The 18,010-nt window shown below is 41.7% G+C and overlaps 2 protein-coding genes across 2 annotated transcripts; one reads left to right on the top strand and one right to left on the bottom strand.

Moving 5' to 3' along the window:
- The first annotated feature begins 1,885 nt into the window (after window positions 1–1,885).
- Window positions 1,886–2,808, top strand: LRRC10 (leucine rich repeat containing 10). Its single transcript, XM_033514776.1, has one exon. It carries the CDS (start codon window positions 1,886–1,888, stop codon window positions 2,720–2,722), a length of 837 nt encoding a protein of 278 aa, XP_033370667.1. The 3' UTR covers window positions 2,723–2,808.
- A 2,371-nt stretch (window positions 2,809–5,179) lies between these two features.
- On the bottom strand, window positions 5,180–16,159 carry CCT2 (chaperonin containing TCP1 subunit 2). The gene is made up of 16 exons (XM_015629009.3): window positions 16,030–16,159; window positions 15,180–15,254; window positions 14,673–14,738; window positions 14,463–14,574; window positions 13,556–13,632; window positions 12,714–12,826; window positions 11,976–12,178; window positions 11,685–11,785; window positions 11,470–11,597; window positions 10,952–11,055; window positions 9,302–9,421; window positions 8,681–8,809; window positions 8,492–8,595; window positions 7,381–7,480; window positions 6,140–6,281; window positions 5,180–5,504 (listed from the first exon to the last, which is right to left on the bottom strand). Exons 1-16 carry the CDS (start codon window positions 16,030–16,032, stop codon window positions 5,474–5,476), a joined length of 1,608 nt encoding a protein of 535 aa, XP_015484495.1. The 5' UTR covers window positions 16,033–16,159; the 3' UTR covers window positions 5,180–5,473.
- Window positions 16,160–18,010: the final 1,851 nt, after the last annotated feature.

Below are 18,010 nucleotides of genomic sequence, written 5' to 3'. Positions count from 1 at the left end.
ACCACCAGAGAGGGAACTTTCAGGCCCTCTGTTCCACAGCACTACCACAGATGACTGTGACACTGTTCTCCAGGCTTCATGCTACACCCAGCTTCTCCATCCAAAACTTACTGTATGGCATGCAGGTCTCAGCACCCACTCAATTCTCTGTCCTGCTACAATACTGTTTCCCAGGTGCCCTCTTTATTGCACTCCTCTATACATTTCATACCATCACTGCTGCATGGCACAGCCACTCATCTTGCAGGAAAAAGGGTCATAAACATCCTATAGCCTATACCCAATTGATAGCTAAGTGTTGCTTTACATTTGAAAGCAAGTGATAGAACAGAGCTCTATATAACTAGATTTGAACAGAAATCCAAAGGCCACCTTAAGTGGTCCCTCTTCCTCAATTTTCTGTTTGCTCTGCCTTCTAGTTTTTAAGAGTGTGTAGTTCTCAGCAGTCACAGATTTTGGTAGCACAGCACCTAATACCCCAAAACCAACTGCAGATTGTTCAAAGAAAGTATTCTCCTTAAATTACGGTAAGTGTGGAGAATGACAGCAATGAGCTGTCATTCTCCACAAAGAACACAAAGAGGCGGGTGCTGAAAAGGCTATTTTACCTTAAAACGCTCTGCCAGCTTTCACATCCAAAGTTCATGGTAGAGCCATGGCCAACACCCAGGCAGGGCAATCACAGAATGGGTTGGGTTGGAAGAAATTTTAAAGATCATGTAGTTCCAACCTGCCCACTGCCCTGGGTAGGGACATGTATGAGTACCCAGGAAAGCTTGAAATAGCAGCAGCTCAACATGTCAAACCATGCAGAGGTTCCTACACACAGGAATGCTCCTAGAAATTAGAACTGAATAGCAAAATGGGTCTTGATGAGAGAACAGTTTACATTGTCACATCTAAATAGCCATAACTTTTCAAAATGGGACTTACTTCATTCATAAAAAGTGAGAATCTTGATGGAATTAAATCCATGGGAGTTTTGTGACAGGTTTTGGTATAGACACAGGAACTGCAGTAGCACAGTTGGAAAGAGGAACAACCTTGGCAATTTGTGATAGCACATTACAGTGGGATTCAGACAAGGAGTAAAACATAATGTAATGAAAAAGGCCCTGCTGACAAGAAGTAAAACATAATGAAAAAGGTCCTCCTATACAGTCAAGAGTGCCAGAGGCTATAATAAATACCATTAAATTAGGAACATAAACAGTAGAACCGCTCAAGATAGCAGTTTGCCAAGTATTTGTGTTAAAGCTTTAAGATAAATACGGGGTGGCAAGTTACACTCTGAAATCCAAGTATTTGGCACCTTTCAAAATACATCCCTGAAAGTGCCACTCATCTTGAAAGTCAGTCAAGTCTTGACAGGTATTTTAAACAACAAATTGATTATATATGACATTTCTGCTGAAAGTTTAATGAAAGTTAAACATCTGAGGTTAAAATTTTGGTCTGCTGTGGTGTTTACTTTCTTAAGCCCATCCTTGCTGCCTGCACTGGCCACACAGACAGCACAGCTGCAGCAAGAGGTGTGGGACTGGGTATTGGTGTGACCCTAATTTTGTTTGGGGCAAAATCAGAGAACATTTACAGTGTATAAGAAGAGGAAAGAAAGAAGGAATGTTTTCGGGGGGGCAAGCGAGTAGGAGTGTGGGTGAGAGAGGGAGACCCGGGCCCTGAGTCATCCTGTCTATAATCCTTGTCACCAAACACTCATTCAGTTATCAGAAACATTTCAGAGCCCTTGAGATTAATGGCTGGTGCCATGTAAAGAGAGCCTTATATTGGGAAGAACAAGTTACCAACAGGTCAGTGTGCAGCAGGAGACCAAGGCAGGCTCCTATCCCTTGCAGTCCCAGCCATCCCAAAACAAAATCCTGAGATGGGCAACAGTCTGAAAGCCATACTTGCTTTTGTGCCCTCTAACAAGTGCCAGAAGTACCTCCTGGAAGACCTAGAAGAGATGCCCGTGGATAAAATGGTTGATCTGAGCGGCAGGCAGATGAGGCGGCTGCCTGTGCACATTTGCTCTTTTAGGGAACTGGTTAAGCTGTACCTGAGTGACAACAACTTGAACCATCTGCCCCCTGAACTGGAACAGCTGCAAAACCTGCAGATCTTGGCACTGGACTTCAACAACTTCAAAGCATTGCCCCTAGTTGTGTGCACACTGAAGCAGCTGTGCATCCTCTACCTGGGCAACAACAAGCTCTGCAGCCTGCCCCTCGAGCTCCGACTCCTGCAGAATCTCAAGACCCTCTGGATCGAGTCCAACTGCCTGCAGTACCTGCCCGAAGTGGTGTGTGAGCTCAGCCTGCTCAAGACCCTGCATGCCGGCTCCAACGCCCTGCGCACCCTCCCTCCCCAGCTGCAGTGCCTGCAGGAGCTGCGCACCATCTGGCTGTCAGGAAACCTGCTGTCTGAGTTCCCTCCCGTGCTCCTGGACATGCCTTTCCTGGAGGTGATCGACGTGGATCGCAACTCCATCCAGTTCTTCCCCAGCCTTGCTCACCTCCCTGGACTGAAGTTGGTGATCTATGACCACAACCCCTGCAGGAATGCACCCAAAGTGGCCAAAGGGGTGCGCAGGGTGGGCAGATGGTCAGAAGAGACCCCCGAGCCCCGCAAGCGATCCGGAGCGGTGATAGAAATCACGCTCGATGAAAAACCATTGCTACCTCCTGCTGCCAAGACCGAGCCAGAAGCCGAGCCCTGCTGACGCTCCACTGCCCCTTTTGGCCAAGGTGGCAGCGCACTCCCACCACTGCCCAACTTCTACCTCTCCCTTGCTTGCTGGTGTCCCAGGAGCACCACACCACCGGGCAGTCATCAGTATGTGCACCAGCTTGGAGACAGCGTGACAGCAAAACTCTTGTACAGACACCCATCTTTGTGCAGCACCCAGCACTCTCCCTAGAACAGACTTCTTCCCTCTCCCACTCCTCCCACACTGGGACCACGGACAATTCACAATAGAGATGAAGACTCAGTTTAGATGTTTGCCATGGGTGGATTGCATGGAGCACATATGGACTCACTGCTCCTCACCTGTGGGTTCATTCTTCTCCCTTCCACCTTGCTGAGGTGTCCCAGCTCAGCTGGAAGCTACCATTCAAGGTGATCACTGCTGAGGCCCACAGCTCTAAAGCAACTCACAGCATTGGTCTCAAATTACTTACCTGAAACACAGCAACACCTTGCAGGTTTCCGTCTGCCGAGCGGGAAACGGTAGCAAAGTCCTGGCTGCACTATCAAGGAAACAGCACAAAAGTACAGGGGGCTCTCCTCTTTCTTCCTGCAAAATTTGTGACAACTGCTTCATTACTGCCAAGCAGCATTTAAATGATGGTGAGGAAAGCTTTAAGCTTTACTGCTGCATTTTGTTACTGGCAACACTGCCTCTAAGGGCAGCTGAACAGGACAAGTTTTCATGCAGAAGAAGAAAATCAAAGCCTGACTAAAAAGGAAAAGCCACTAAAAGCTGCAAAGGTAAACTTGCATGAATAAAATCCAGGGCTGTTAGCTGTCACTATAGGCTTGCACATAATCTGATGAGGCAAACTTTACTCAGCTGATTTCAGCTGGGTATTTCTCAAGCTTGCAACTTAGACCACTTCAGATCTCCTTAAAAATGCACCTTTTTTTTTAAGCCTGGCTCAAAGTGACATTTTAAACTTCAGACTCCGTAGCATGGTTGAATTAGGTGACAGCTTTTTTAACAAGGGTGCAGAGCCTTTGGTGGCACACTCTTCGGGCAGAACTGTCTCACCACAAAAGCCTGCAGAAGCGGCAGTTGACTTCCCAGAAAAGGTTTGATTCCATGCCAGTTTGTGACTGCTTAATGTCATCTACATGTTTGAAAAATTATCTGGAAATACATAGACTCTGCTAGCACTTGTTATCTTGTTAAATGAAGTCCAAATTTGCATCTGGCTAGCACCCATGTAGCATGCTACTACTCAAATAAAAGTATACTACTGTCTTGCCAAGTTAAAAAATCCTTTGGAATTAACTGCAAATTTTTTATCTAGTCTTGTTCTAACAGTTTCTTTCTACAGAAAGGAAAGCAGGACATGAATTAGGGGCATTTTTTTTAATATCCAAGGTCAGTGTTTTATATCCCACAGAACTGAGCTAGTACTGTATTTATCTGAAGGGATGGGGATGAGTGTGCTTTTGCTGGCTTATCAGTGGTTTGTGTTTCACTCAGCCCTATCCGCACAGTACTGTCACTTCTGAAGAGCTGAAGAATCCCTGTCAAGAGTTAAGGTGAGGATTCTATAAGCAGATTCCCTTCATTTTGAGAAATCTAAGGGAGAAAAATCTTTGCACACACTTGCTTATTTCAGCTTAATCTTTCTGCTTTGGCAGACTTGCCCTGGTGTTTGCCAGGTGTTGACAACACCTTACACTTGCAAGGGCCAGAGAGGTCACAAGGCCTGGCAAGGCACCATTCTGGGCCCCCACACAAACTGGGGCCCTGTGCTTGTCTGTGCTTACAGTCATCACAGATCTGCATGCTGACTGCTGCACGCATCACAGGCTTCCTTCCAACCTAGGCACAAAGAAACCAGTCCAGTCAAGAAACACATTGCCTTTGCAGCATGAATACAAAGACTGGACACAACAGACAAGAAAAAGATGGAGCAGAGGGCAGGAAGTGAAAGTTATGGAGCCTGGCACATTTTCTGCTAAGTGTCCTCAATTACAAACGTTTGTAAAGTCAGCCCAGTACTTTATAGATCAACATTATAGGGGTCCTGAATGCTGCTCTCTCTCCCACACTGCATGTTCCTCTCTCTTTCCCCTCAGCAGAATGCAACATCTGTGGTGTAAAAGCTGTAAGATCACTTAGTTGTAGTTCTGGGCATTGACTGAGGTTCCTCTTCCGCTCTCTCTTCCATCATCAAAATCAAAACCAAAAACAAACAAAAAACCCCGTCCAGTATCACTAGAAAAAGATACCATGCAACTTCAGAGCCTATTTCTAGGACCCCAAATCAAAACCTATGCAGCCAGGACTGGAATACACCACTTACACTAACACAGCAGGTCAACACAAACCAGCGAGCCACGAGAGCTTAGTGACTCCCTGAAGCAGCCAAGGCCCGAGGATGTGCACCACAGCTGTCATAATGGATCTGGCTCATCCTGGTTCTACAGAAAGAAATACAACTTGGGGGAATCTGAATTTTTATTTTTTATTTTTTATTTCTGTGCATTGCAAGTGGAACCTGGAAGGAACAGAATGAATAGGATTGTATAAAACCCCTGGTTTATACATCCCTGAATGTGAATTCTTCCCCACAACACAGAAAAGCTCCAGTAAGTAAAAACCAACTGAAGACAGTGCCATTGATGGAGATCTGTTTGTCTCAAGCTTCTGTTCCATAACCTCACAAAAACTAGACCATTAAAAAAAATTACTAGGTGAGATCTGGTCCACACATCCTCGGGTACTGAAGAAAATTTAACAGGGGCGATGGTCTGGTACACGTTTTCTGGGGAGAAAAAGAATCAGAAAATCACACCACACTGATGTCCACCAGCCCCTCCTCACCCACCCTTATTTTTCATCTTTAGCTAGTATTTTGTGTTCAGTGACAGCTTTATCTCAACACACAGCAACCAGAACCGCCTCAGAGCTAACATACCACCCATGACTATGCTAAAAACACATCTTGTGATTCAAAAAGCAGGGAAAACTACCTGGTAGCAGGCACCCAGGCACCTGCCTATCAGCAGCAATTCTTCTCAAACCTTGTAACAAACATGCTTCTGTTTTAGCTGCAGATTCTATCTTGGAAATAGCTGGACATTTCACTACAATTCTTGCCAAAAGAAAAAAGAAAGCATGACCCCTTACATTTTGGTCAGCCACTTGTACAGGTGTTTAGTGGTGACCTGAGATTAACTAGGCATTACTCAGGCAGTGCAATTTAAGTTTGCTGATGGTACTAAAGGCCTGATAATACTGGTAATGTAATAAAATTATCTAATATGAACATCTGTATGTCACATGTCAGGTTCCCTTTCAAGTAAAGCTTTTTTAGATCAAGACTTCTCTGCACCCTTACTCTTCCACAGAAGGAGGTTTACACCACTGTAACTGACCATGCAGATATTCTGATCATACCTTGGTGCTGCTTTAATGATGTCATCTACACGAAGAATCATTTCTGCTGCTTCAGCTGCACTCAGCAAAACTTGTCTCTTGACATGGAAACTTTCTGTTACTCCCAAAACTGACATGTCCCCAATGACACCCTCTTTCATATCTGTAAGAAGAAATACATTAAGAGGTGGATTTTTTGGGGGTTTTTTGGGTTTTTTTAACTCAGAATTTTTTCAAGGAAATTACAAGAGGCTGAGAGCATAGTAACTCACCTGCTCAAATGAACTACACTGATAGTTAGGGAAGTATTACATAAAATCATCTACATCAAGGCTCCTGATTTAAGTCTAATGTTAAAATTACTTACAAACAATGACAAAAATTTTATACACTGTGATGAGGACACAAGATCCCAATAGGACTCTCAGCACTCTGTCCTTAGGTATATTAACCTCAGGATTCTTCTCCACAACTCTGTAGTTGTTCAGTTGGGTTGTTGGGTTTTGGGTTTGTTTTGTTTTTTTTTTTGGAAGGGCAGGGGGGAAAGGGAAGGATGTTCAGTTCATATGGGGCTTTAGCTGGTTGCTGGTTTTAGAACAATGCTTTTCTTTTTAAGCTTCCTATAACTAGACTTGTCGTTCCAATTGGGAACGGCTGGAAGGAACGACATAGACTCTCGAGGGAGTCAGAACAAGAGGATCCTTTAGTTTATTACTTGCAGGCCTGCTTTATAGACAGATACGTGGAAAGTACAGAAAGGAAACTCTTATTGGTTAGTAAACTGCTACATTACCATCATTGGTCAGTGGGGTACACCACCCCCCTGACTTTCTCCTGCAAGGAAAACAAGGAACACAAAACAACACCTGCAAGGCTGTTTTGTGTTCTTGAGGATTGTTTTAATTTGTTCTCATATTTTTCCCAGACTACTTTCTCAGGGCCAGCCTGAGAAGTTCTTGTGGCCTGTAATCTGTACAGGCACTGTCAGAATTTAGCATCCATATAGACTCAGTGTAAGGAAAGTGCATTTAGAGGTGGAAACCATCCACTTAAGCAACAAAGGTTTTCACTCTACAGTCAAAAGGCTGGTAGAACAGAAAAGGAATGCAGTGCTGTACACCCAAGCTCTAGGCAAAGCAAACAAATCAACATACTCAGTTCTCCCTGCTGAATCTATGTGACAGACATACATGAACAATTTTAATGAGTTTAATGGACCTGCCAAACAGCAACTCAAATAGAAGCAAAACTGATCCACTTACCCAGTCCATAAGTGGTCTTCCCTTCACTATGAGCAGCTCTGAGCTGAGCAACCAAATCAGCACTGTCATAGCCAGCATTATCAGCTATTATTGTTGGGATCTAAGGGGATAAACACAGGTTGTTTTTAATTAACACAGGGACCGACTGTTAGTAAACATGAAACATACTTTGATGTTATTAGTTTACAAATGAACTTCAAGAAGATGCTTCAGAAACATGGCCGGTGATCTGTTACTGTGATAAGGAGAAAGTAAAAAACCCAAACTAACTTTCTAAGAATTTCAAGACCCTGTTTTAATAAAGTACCTTAGAGAACAAAAGCATGTTAGCAGATTTGTCAGTTCATTTTACATGGACAGAATAAAAAAAAAAAAATCTTGTCTTTTATCATTTCAGACTACAACTGGAGAATTTTTTTCATTTAAAAAGCACAAGTCTGCTGGGAAGCACTAACTACCTGACCACTGTTCTGTTCACTGTTTCTGTGACAGCAGTGCAAACTTGCATGTGTTGACTGAAGAGGTGATGCCAAGTGTTACTATGCTCTTGAATTTTCTTGGGAGCAAGGTTTTCCCAAATTTAAATTGCAGAAAATCAATTTTTTCTCAAATTGACAACCTGTTAGCACAACTGTATTAGTATTTCTTATTTCCTTATTTCTTATTTCCTACTAAGATGCAATCTCCAGTTCAAGACTAGAAACTTGTAGATAGTACTAGAGTATGGATACACCTAAACAGCACTACAGCATCAATGGAACAGAAGGGTTGCTCTTTTCTAAATCAGTTGTCAACTACATAAGATTAGATTTTTATGTACTATTTCTGCAGCACTTTTAACTATCAGGTAAGGACAGCAAGAACCAATTAGAGGGCTAGCATATGAACATTCACAATTCTGTAACATGCAGAACTATTAAAACCCCACTACTTTTTTCCTAAGAGAAAAAAACAACTTCCCCCTTTGTTTATCCAAGATGTATTGCTAAACGTCACTTTTTTACTTTGGACAACCAAAACTCTTAAAGTGAAGCAAATATCCGATGTCACAAGTTTGTAAACTTCATGAAACTTTGTCTCTTAATACAGCAATCTGATTAAAGAAACCTACCATTCGTAAAGCCTTAGCAAAGGACTCCATTGCAACAGACTCTTTGCCAGGTGTTCTGACAGCAAGTTCTGCAACAGCATTAGCCATCAGCATCTCTGAACAACCTGTTCATTGAAGATACACAGATGTTACATATCTGATGTTCAGTAATACAAAATGTGTGACATTTACAAAGAATTTGATATTCACCTCCACCATACACAGTTCTTGTGTCCTTCACAGTCTGGGCCAGGACACAGAGAGCATCATGCAAAGACCTCTCTGCTTCATCTAGAATCTGCTGTGTGGCTCCACGCAAAACTATGGTGCAAGCTTCACCTAGAAAGCACAAATGTAAAAGGATTAAAAAGAGAAGCCAGGACACAAAAATGAGCTGCAACAAAGTATTTACAATGGTTTTGCTATCACTTTGCAATCAAGATTTTTATTACTTAATTTTGGGAGCAAAAGAAAGCATGATGACATTTCCAAGACAGAAAATTAGTATCACCTCAAAACTCCTTGAAAAATTATGAGTACCAGCATTTATTAGAACAAGCTCTCAAGCTCTTTAAGTATGACATATTGCTACTTTTCTTGTCAACTAAATTTCCCAAAGCAGAAACCTTGGTTCCCATCCTTAGAAATTATTATATATGTTCATATAATACAAAACATCCACAGTTTCAACCATGAAACTGTAGATTTTTACTGAAAAGCAAGGCTTTAGTAAAAGGAGTTACATGAATTATTACAGAATTCCTATGCCTCACTGAAAACTAAACAGCATTAGCAGAGGGTTAACACAAATGTTACTGATAAAATACTTACCCATTGCCACTCCAGAGAAATGAATGAGTTTATCTTCTCCAATCATGACCTCTTCAATAAGCTTGCAGCTTCCTAGTTTTACTAGCTCAGGGTGATCAAAAGTTGATGCAATTTCACCACCTACAAGTGTGGTGAAAAGAAATAAGAGATCATAAAGAAATCAGAGCTCACAATGAAAGCATCCCTTCAGGCAAGGTCTAACCAAGGAAGGGTTGTGTGTGAAAAAAACCCATCTTTGTAATTGCCTCAAGCCAAGACTTTCTCATGTCAATATGTAAGCACCAGAAACCTTTAACCAATGCTGATAAATCCTTAAAACACCAGTGTTTTGTTTCATATCACAAGGACTAAAATGTTTGTGAGTTGTGTCTGGTAACAGAATAAACAATCATCTTTGTTAGCACTAAAATGTCATTATGTTTCAAGTTTTCACAGTGTTTACTGATTAAGTATTTATAAAATACCAAATGAAGCTTCTTATGCTTTAAAACTTGAGCTTGTGACAGTATTCATTTTGCCTGCCTGATGATGGCTGAGAACCAGTGGCCACCATACTCCTGCAAGTCTCATTCCATGCTGTAGCAGCAATACTGTGCATGATCTGTAAGCTGCCATATCATAAACAAAACAAGCATTACAAAGACAAAAACGTCCTTGAACACAACATCATTTTAATTCTAGTTCTTTCCTCCTCCTATTAGAAAACTCTTTACATGTATGCATTCCCAGTGCATGCTCAAATATCTCACACAGTAGCTTGCAGCACTGCGTAGTTGTAGCACTACAAGGAAAACCAAGACTTGTATCAGAGAGTTTGTGTGTATTAAAAACTTGTCCTTTTTTCAGCTATACTATTCAAGCCAATGTGCTCTGAAAAGGCCCATATGCTCTGCACAGAAAGTTTGCTCTGAATTTCTTCCAGAAAGCAATGTTCCTCCCAGTCTAGCGTTTGCCTGAGTCAATGTGCCTACTGACAGTTACACACAATTGCTACTTCAGTTATGCTAAGACACTAAACAAGTCAGTCAGTGTCTTTTCCTTTCTCCTGCAAAGCAAATTCATCATCCTTCCTGATCACTTTCAAAATCAACTACGATGTCCCAGTTAACTATCTGTAACTTCAGCAGTGAGAATTATCTCTAGCATTCCACAGGTTTCATTTTCATTAGTTACTAGAATCACATTTATGCTGACCACTACTCAAAACATCCAAGGTTTTTCATATCATTTTGAGGTCCACCTCAAGTCAACAACCCAGGCCCACATTTTTAACGAAGCATGACTCTTTAGTCTTCTCTATCATTACAGTCAAACAACAGACATTTAGAACCAAGTGCTATCACTGAATCAAAAACTGTTTGTATTAACTTGTGGAGTTATTCTTTCTGTTGCTAAGTTTCATCTTTTCCCTAGAAAACAAACCTTTCAAAATCTTATCAAGCAGGAACTTAACTGAAAATATTTTTAAAATATGAAAGAAAATTACTAATTGGCACTAACTTGCTAAATTATACCCCATGTTTTACATTATGATCATTTATTCACAGATGCTGGAGAAAAAGTAGTATGTTTAAGTAAGTTAAATGTTTACTAATGATCAAACAAATGATGTACCACTCCAAGTTTCATACATCAAGATACTCTACAGACCTGTGACAAGAGCCAGGCGTTCTACACCAGCAAAGTCAGCATGTTCAATAGCCATGACACCAGCAGCTCCAAAGAGATGTTCAGGGTAGTTGTAGATCAGCTGCCTAAAATTAAAACACATCTCACCATCACACACAGAACCTTTCAAAACAACACAGGAACAAAAGACACCAGATTCTCAGTAGCATGGACACAGGACAGATTTCTGAAAGCTACTAAAGCAGTCAGTGTATGAGACACCTGCCACACATGGAATGCTACACAACACAGAAGCAAAGGCAATAACAGGAAAACGTGCAAAGCTAAGAAAAAAAAACCCAATTCAAACTATGACGCTTTTTGAAATACCCTTTCTCTGAAGAAACACTATCACACTAAGCACAGGCAGCCATATGCTTTAAGGTCCAACTCCTTTGATCCTACGTACCTGCTTGGCATTTAACTGCCTATTCTAGCAGAATGAATTAAAACAACATCGGGAGTAAGATAACACTCCCCTTCTCCAAAGAAATATATACCTGTTAATAAAGCAATTTATTCCATGTTTAAGAATACGATCCACTTTCTCCTTCATTTTTTCTTTTTCTGCCTGTTCTATTTCTGCCACTTTTGCTGTGGAGTCCACTCTAACACGAGAGCCAAAAATCTAAATCAAAGAAAAGACAGTTCAGTCTTCAGTCTCAAAATTCCATTTACAAAAACACAGTTCCTCAACAGTAGTTCTGTCACATACCTTAATCTTGTCTGTATCCATACCAGTATTTGCAATAAGAATCTTTGCATTTTCAATTCTTTTTGGTTGATTTACACCAATCTTCTTGTCAAGTAAAAAGCCTGTAGTAACAGAAAGGTCTTGTAAAACTTCAAATTAAAAAAGGAGATCGATTATTAGTTATTACAAAATCCCCACCTTTCGTATTCAATTTAATAACAACAGTGTTTCCCATAACAAATTTACATAGATATGTAGCCTTTAGCAGCTTTATTTCTCAAGTGCATACACAGTCAACACTCAAAGACTTACCTTCATCTAAGTAGGAATCAGCCAAACTTCCACCAAGTTTCTTAATGACATGGATAGCCTCCAAATTACCAGAACCTTTCAACCTAAGAACAGCTTCTACAGCCAGCTTGACAAAGTGATCCTTATGGTGAGTAAGTAATTTTGATGAAAGAGTTGTTCCTGCAATGTTCATCAGGTCTTCACGGAACTTCAATTCATCATTACTAAAATAAAGACAGTTCTGTTAAGGTGGGAAGTCTGAAAGCCTTAACTACCACTAGCTACCACCATGAGTCTAGCCACCATTTCTTCCAGCCTGTTTCTATATGTACCAAATTCTCTTTTGAGGAACGCTTCACAGAATCTCTCCACTGCCCCAGAACACAACATTCTATGTGAAATCCAAGTTTTGTCAAGAGAATTTTTGCATTCAGCTTTAGAAAGTTTGTGCTTTCAAAGTGCAGGGCATGGGAAATAGTTGTATTTAAAATGCGAGTCCGAAATATGAAATAACAGCTCAGATCTTTGTTCCGGGGAACAAATTAAAGCTTGTATTTAATTTCTGCACATCATAGGTATTTTGAATATCATAAAGCTTCTTTAGCTCATTTGAAAAAAACACCCAGTATTTTTTTCTCAACTGTTCAAATTCATGAACTCAGCCTTCACACTGCTTTAACAAGAGTGAAAAAATTACCAATGGACTGCAATTCACATTGATGTTTTGATCTTGAGTTACAGCAAATGGACATTACTAACCCATGATCCACGGCTGCTTTCAAAAGTGCCTCTCTTGAAGCCTTTGTGGCTGCTCTCCAGCCTGCAATGATGGTCTGAGGATGAATCTTCCTTGCAATCAGTAATTCTGCCTCCTATTTAAATGAAATCAATAATTACTTCCCCCCTAAAAAAGTACAGTTACACTAACTAGAGATGACATGTTAATTTATGGATGCAACTTTAAAGTGTAGTTGAAAAAAGCTATCTTCATTTTTCTGAGAAACTTGTCAACCTAATAGGTCACTCCTTAAGATGCTCTTGATCCCAGCTCCTGGACCTGAGATGATTAGCACATCTGCCACAGCTCTGCAAGGAAGAATTACTCATTTCTCAAATCCTTTTCAAATCCCTAGTAATTTCAGGTTTACAGTTTGGCAGTGTAAACTTTTCCATGAGCATAAAATCCAGAGTTTAAAGGAACAGAGTTTAAAGTATGGATTCAGGTCTTGAGCAGGGAGCAGAATTTAGCAGGACTTTTTTTCTATAGAAATGGATTTCAGAGAACTGAGCCTCACAACGAAGCAGTGCTGCATGTTGCTCAGTGCAATAGCCAGGAAGTTACCTGTAAAGAGTCAACTTAAAACACCTGAGAGTTTATAAAAATTATATAAGGAGTAATAGTCTACAAAAATACCCAAAAAATGATGATGCAATACCTAAGGGTTGTTTTTTCCCCCTATTAAGTTCTTTCAAACAGCAACAGAGAAAGCTATTCCTTTCTATACTTTGGGAGCACTTTCACAAACACAGGATAACACACCTCCTACTGGTGGTATCGCAGAACTACATTGACAAACATCTGAAAAAATGTAATACATCACCCTCAGTAATTCAGCTGCCAACACCGTCACAGATGTAGTTCCATCACCAACTTCATCATCTTGAACCTTTGACATATCTGAAGAAGGAAAACACAGTATTAATGCTATTTTTCTCATGGATTAATTTGGACAAGGAAAACAGGTCTTACTCTTTGTGTAAAGAGGAAACTCTAAAAAAATCCCCAGAAAAACAGGAGATCCAAATGAAATTCAACATCCTTCAAATTCTTGCTCTTTATTTGCAGCCTAGACACCAGTTTCAGCCTGGTGATGGTCAAGATGCTCCCCTGTGTTTCCCATTCTAAAAGTGGTTATCAAAAGGAAGTACAGCTGGATAGAAGCTCTAAGGCATAGATACAGGATCAGAAACTCTAATAACCAGGTCTGCTACATGAACTGCTGATAAACTGGGATACAGCAAAGACAAAATCAGTAGGAAACCTGAAACCAATAGTTCAGGCTCCTGTTTGTCACCAGCAGTGGACCACTGGCACAATAAGACAGTTGCTCACAACAGTAAACTCTACAGAAGTACAGCACTCACTGAGTGACAGAGATTTAAATCTGGGAGACACAGAGAGAACTTTGGTTGCTGCACAGATTTCTGCTCCGAATTTTCATACTGCAAAAAGAGGGGCACACAGCTGTCTTTAGTCCCTTCTGACTCATGGGACAAAGTAGGGTTGAGGCAAAAGATGAAAAAACAGTTCTGAAGAGCAGCATACACTACAATTTAACTTTTGCAGAATGACACAACTCTTGCAATACCCTGCCCTTCTTACTTTAGGATTTCTGGTCCCCCCTCCTTCAATTTTTCACAGAATTTCAAGAACAATTTTCTAAGAACAAATAAAAACTCTGTGATAAGAGTTACAAATTAAGAAATACCAAGCCTGTAAGAACTCACCAACCAAGACCTTGGCAGCTGGATTGTCAACTCCAATAGCTTTCAGGATGGTTGCACCATCATTAGTAACTGTCACAGAGCTGTCTCTCCCGGTACTTAAAAGAATCTTGTCCTACAAGATGTGAGATTTAGAATACTGCTTGAAAGCGCACTGGAACTATTAAATCTAAATTAACAGGTATGACTACTGAGAGCCTGCAGTTGTCTTACCATGCCTTTAGGCCCCAGGGTGCTCTTGACTAGGTCACCGATGGCAATGGCACCAACAAAGGATGACTGAAATGAAAATAAATACACCTCAGGGAACAATTTATTTCTACTGTAATACAGGAATTCTACACCATCACATAGCTTTCAACATTTTAATCAAACCTTCCACCTCCTTCAACAGAGGCTTAAGGCAAATTTCTTAACTGTTAAATTTTCATAACCAGATCAAATATACTCAAATCTCCCAGAAACACTAAGTCTGTCTCAAAGCAGAAGAAATGCCACCCAAGAAACACCAATCTTCTGAGCTCCAACAGAGCCACTTCGGTTTTAGCACTGAAGATTTCTCTAATTTTTCTCTCCCTTCTGTTTACAGACATGGAACAAGTAAAGCCAGTTAGAGACAGAAGCTCCATATCATTATATAGTGTAAGTATTTTCAGTAGTAGAAAAGAGAAAGTTTAATTACCTCTAAGTAATACCAGTTTCTTAGAGAATTAAACTTACCAACCGAGCTGTTTCTGCTTTCTCTTCATCTGCACCTGCCTTGAAAATGTTCACAGGAGCAAGGGAAATGGATGCCTAAAACACAGTTAATGCAAGAATACTGTTCTAGCTTCAACAAAAATACGTGTTTGAAAAGCAAATCTCTGACACTAACAACTTAATATTTTTATTAATAAAATTTCTTTAATGCCCCATTTTATTGTGATAATAGGTATATTTAAGAAATAGTTAAGGTTCTTATAAATCCCTCTTGGAATCTCATAGTCTTGTGAAGGGCTTACAAGACCGAGTGCAGCTGCTCGCTGACTGCAGGGCACACATCCCTTCGTGGCTGCTGCTCTGCCCAACTCTCCGGCCCTTCCTTACAGCCCGAGGGCAGCCACAACCAGCAGGAACCAAAAGAGGTCTATTTACTGACCGTACTGAGGCTTTAGCATTTTGATACCTGAGCTGAACTCGTCTTTTATTAATTTTTTCCTTTTACATAACAATGCTAATTAATCACAACAGTAACCAACACCGGCCTTTAAGGACCACCATTTGCAAAGCACACAAGGCCTTAAATGAAGAAGGCTCAAACACACCAACACGTGTTCCAGGGCGGGGTCAGGGGGGTGTCCCCCCGCGTGGGCCGCGCCCCGCCCCGGCTCCAGAACCTTCGGGGCCACTCGCGCGCGGGGTCGCGAGCGCCGCCCCCACCCCCGGCACGGCGCCGGGAAAGGAAGGGCGCGGCCTCCAGGCCCCGCGCGCACGCACTCCCGCCCGCCCGCGCGGAACGCAGCGCCAACCGGCCTCCCCGCACCCCCGGCGCTGCCCTGGGCTAGGCCGTCGCCATCGCCCCGCCGCTCACCATGGTGCCGGTGCCGCCGGGACCCGCCGTCCGCCCCCTCCCTCAGCAGAGAACCAGCGCCGCGCCGCAGCCCCCACGAGCTCCTCCGGAACTGGCGTCACAGCGGCCGCCGCTTCCGGCGGCGCGCGGCCTTCTGGGAGCCGCAGTCCGGCCCCGCGCCCTCAGCGGCTGCGCGGCCGCGGGAGGGAGTCTGTGGGCTGGAGATCTGTTCGGAAGAAATTCCCTACACTGGGTGGAGAGGCATTGGAGAAAGAAAACCTGCGTGCCCCATCCCTGGCAGGGTCCAAGGCCAGGTTGGATGGGGCTCCGAGCATCCTGGTCGAGTGGAAGGTGTCCCTGCCTATGGCAGGGTGTTTGGAGCTAGATGATTGTTAAGGTCTCTTCCAGCTCCAACTGTTTTATGATTCTCCGGTTCGATGATATTCCTGGAGGTCAAAAGCATTTTTAGTTTTTGCCTGTGGCCTTCCAGTGCGCTTGGCAGACCATCCGAGATGGCTGTTCTTAGACCACGTCTCCTGTTACAAGCGGCGAACAGGAGATGCCCAGCGCAACCCCACACGATGCCCTCCGCAATTCAGTGAAGAAAAACGGGTAACTATGCCCCTGGCAGCTTTGCCAGTGCGAGACAACACTTAAATCTGGCTTTGTCACTGCTTTTCCTCTACCCAAAAAGCCTGTTACCTGGTCATATAAAAAGACAAATATCCAAAGCCAACCTGTATTGTTTTGTATGACTCATTCTCAAGAATTAATTTCAGCTGGTATCCCTCTTGCTGCTAGATACTAAACTCTTGGGGTATGTGGGAAGTTGCTTGTTCTAGATTCAAACCAGCCACAGACAGAAATCCATACCAATGGAGACAGCAAAAAAGAACATGACAAACTCTGCCAACTCTCACCTGTATTGCTAATTTTGTTGATTCCTAGTTAGTGTTAGCTCTTGAGTATGTTAGGCTTTTTGTATTGTTTTCTTCACAGTTAGATACACTTCTCTCCACAACCCCGTTCTGAAAACCAGACTACTGATTTAATTTGAATATCTTTAGTTTTCCTCATAGTTATAGAGAAAACTATTTAAGTTTTGGGTAGGGCAAGTAATACAACTAAAACAAGGTAAACAGCTTCTCTCAGAATCACAGCATTCATAAAGATTTGCACTGAAGTAATAATTCATTTTAATTTACATTTGCTGCTACTGTGGTGAGTTAGAAGAAAAAATACTTTAAAGTGCCTCAGACTTACCCAAATTAAGGCTTTGGAAAGATCCAATGCTCACAGAAAAAACTACAGCAAATTAGTAAATTTGATTTAAGGAGCTTTTGAACATTTTTAAGCTATAATTTACAATGTGTAAAAAGTAGTGGCACCAGAATAGGAAGAACACCGCAGCAGTGCTGATTCTGAGTCCTGCCTCTCTCAGCTGTGCAGTGCCCTCACCTCTGTTATGCCAAGGACAATTTTTCAAGTTGCACTCGCTGCATGTGAAGAAAAAAATGCCTCATTTTAAAAATCTCATTTAAAAAAAATCCCAATCTACGTTCATGACAAAGATGTGACAGAAAACCAGCAGAAATGAAACAAAATATTGGAGATTATTTTACAGACTTCAGATCACCATGACCAGTTTTGGGTTTGTTTTTTTTACTACTGAGTAATAACTGGAATATGGAGGCAGGGAGGAGAGCAGAGAGAGGTATGTGAAGCAATGATTTAAAGAAAAGCAAAAAAGATTATACAAACAAAACACAATACAGTGACACTAACACTGCAAACCCTTGAAGTAACCCACAGACAATTTTTAATGTAAAATCAATAGTTTATTGCCATGCTACAATTTTTTTATTTTTTTTTTCCAAATGAAGTTGGCACTGGTAAGGGGAAAAATGTACATAACACATTTTTTTTAAAAATGCACATTTGGTAAGCTTTCTCAATAATGACAGCTTAAAAGAAGGGAAATTACTTTAAGATTAACATGGAA

The sequence above is a fragment of the Parus major genome, chromosome 1A (assembly GCF_001522545.3).
Source record: "Parus major isolate Abel chromosome 1A, Parus_major1.1, whole genome shotgun sequence".
In the NCBI taxonomy this organism is placed as follows: Eukaryota; Metazoa; Chordata; class Aves; order Passeriformes; family Paridae; genus Parus; species Parus major.
This window is presented reverse-complemented; position numbering and strand designations above follow the sequence as displayed.

Bases quoted from the DNA above. Each gene is read 5' to 3' on its own strand.
- LRRC10 (XM_033514776.1), top strand. From the start codon at position 1,886: ATGGGCAACAGTCTGAAAGCCATACTTGCTTTTGTGCCCTCTAACAAG.
- CCT2 (XM_015629009.3), bottom strand. The intron at 11,786-11,975 runs GTAAGTCTTTGA...CTGTTACTACAG, and splicing joins TGATTCCTACTTAGATGAAG to GCTTTTTACTTGACAAGAAG. The intron at 8,596-8,680 runs GTGAATATCAAA...TTCAATGAACAG, and splicing joins AAGAACTGTGTATGGTGGAG to GTTGTTCAGAGATGCTGATG.